The sequence below is a fragment of the Laccaria bicolor genome, genomic scaffold (assembly GCF_000143565.1).
Source record: "Laccaria bicolor S238N-H82 LACBIscaffold_76 genomic scaffold, whole genome shotgun sequence".
In the NCBI taxonomy this organism is placed as follows: domain Eukaryota; kingdom Fungi; phylum Basidiomycota; class Agaricomycetes; order Agaricales; family Hydnangiaceae; genus Laccaria; species Laccaria bicolor.
Window position 1 is genome coordinate 64,316 of NW_001889947.1, and position 2,037 is coordinate 66,352.

Sequence of the window (2,037 nt, forward strand, 5' to 3'; positions counted from 1 at the left end):
ATATCATAAGGTATGCGCACACCAGCAAACCCCAATTTACACTTTTGACGATTTATATGCACCAGTATGTGCATTATTAGCTTGCCATGTTGAGAGGGATATGTCGGCGTGGACGCGTTTGTAGATAACACAGGTGACGTAGATGAGAAGAATGAAGGTTTTTCGCGGTAAACAAACTGAGCTGCCGACCATGCCGAAACATCTCATGTCGAGTTCCGACGACTGATCACAGCTGATCACCTGCTTACATGCCCTTCCCAATTTGGGGGTACTCCCCACCTACCCACCGTGGGAGCTGTGTACGCGATCGGTGGATCTGACGCCTCTTGCTTACTGGCTTGACCTACCTACCTACGTAATCAGGCACATGTCCATATATGGTAATATGACATCATCATTCTGATCAACTTTGTCCCAGATACGTTGCAAACCCAATTTTATGAAACTATTTCCTACCAAATGCAACGTACTATTATGTAGATGATACTGGATATAGGTGAGTGACTTGTAAATTTTATTATATGGAACATATTTCAATGTTGGAAAGTCTGGCTTATCCAAATTTTGAAATTGGTGCATTTGGTGTTCAAATTAGTATTAAGAACAAGTTTCTAAACAAGTAAGTGAGATTTAATGACTATACTTCTTTAATTGAGTTTTGTGACATTGACACTTGGCAGAGATTAGATAAGATTTAAAAAAATATGACATAATGCTTCAATATTGCAGTGTCAGAGAATTAAAAAATCTCAGATTTGGAAAAACTGGTTGGCTGGTGGCTGGTGGCTGGCCATCACCACATCACTGGTCACCAGTCACTGGTACCTGTCACCATCCAGTCACCATCCAATCAACATCCAACAACGCCGCCTCACTGAGATATGTTCAGTCTTGGGGTCTTCCGTGTCATTTTCAACCTCACCGCCGCCCACACCCCTGGCCCTGCAAGCTTATACGTCAACAGGATCATCTTCCGTCGCTCCAAGCACTTCCCATGGCAGGATCAAAACAAGCGTGTGGACACACCCAGCTGTGGGCATCGTTTGTGCTGCAAACACTGCATCGTTAACAGAGGTTGTACTTCCAAATGCACATACATGTACCACAGTACCTGCACCTGTACCTTCTGCTTCCTCCACCTCCACCTGTCAATTTTTTTGGCTGGAAGGTAAGCATGCATTCCTCAAGTATAACATGGTTCTAAATATGCCAAATGTGATGTTTAAAACAAGGCACCGCAGGTCTGGAAAAAAATGACTATTTTTAATTCAAAAAAAAACTCTTCAAAACTTGGTGTGATGCGTGACATCATGCCTACTTCCCTTCCTTCACAACCCTTTGTGATGTGTGATGTGAAGACATGGTCGTATTAGTACAGTATTTTTAATTCAAAAAAAAAACTCTTCAAAACTTTGTGTGATGCATAACATCATGCCTACTTCCCTTCCTTCACAACCCTTTGTGATGTGTGATGTGAAGACATGGTTGTATTAGTACAGTAATACCATACATCTTGGAGGGTGAACTCTCGAACAGTTGGCAAAATCAGACTTGCATTTGTTCAGTGGCTGCAAATCTTGTGTATGTGTTCACAAGATATTTTGGAGCTTTGGCATTGACAAAGAATATGGTTGCATCATTTTTCCAGCTATCGAGGTATTGATAGACCAGAATTCAAAATGCTCTGCTCAGTGGTTTTCTTTACTTGTGGAGCCTCAGGTAAGGTTGGTGAGAACTCCATGGCAGGATATTCAATTTACATCTGCACCATAGCATTTCTCATGATTCAAATCTTCAAAACCAACTCGATAAATTTGTTGAAGATAAAAACTATCATAAAATCCACCTCCAACCCAACAAATCTGACATGTCTGTCTCAACACTGAGGCATGAATCTACTGTCTCTGCCAAATTTGGTGGAGATCTTTGAATAATTGTTGACAAATTGTTGATCATACTTTTTATTCTTCTCCACATATTTTACAGAACATTTTTGCATGTGTATTTTTGGACACAGGTCAGCAATAAAATATGTGG

General features: G+C 40.8%; 1 protein-coding gene across 1 annotated transcript; it reads left to right on the top strand.

The window, feature by feature from the left end:
• Positions 1–248: 248 nt before the first annotated feature.
• On the top strand, positions 249–1,930 carry LACBIDRAFT_335093 (uncharacterized protein; the record flags this gene model as incomplete). Its single annotated transcript, XM_001889952.1, has 9 exons — positions 249–299; positions 481–496; positions 603–619; positions 730–821; positions 890–1,032; positions 1,109–1,168; positions 1,500–1,581; positions 1,649–1,719; positions 1,824–1,930. The coding sequence occupies 9 exons, from the start codon at positions 249–251 to the stop codon at positions 1,928–1,930; spliced, it is 639 nt and encodes a 212-aa protein (XP_001889987.1).
• Positions 1,931–2,037: the final 107 nt, after the last annotated feature.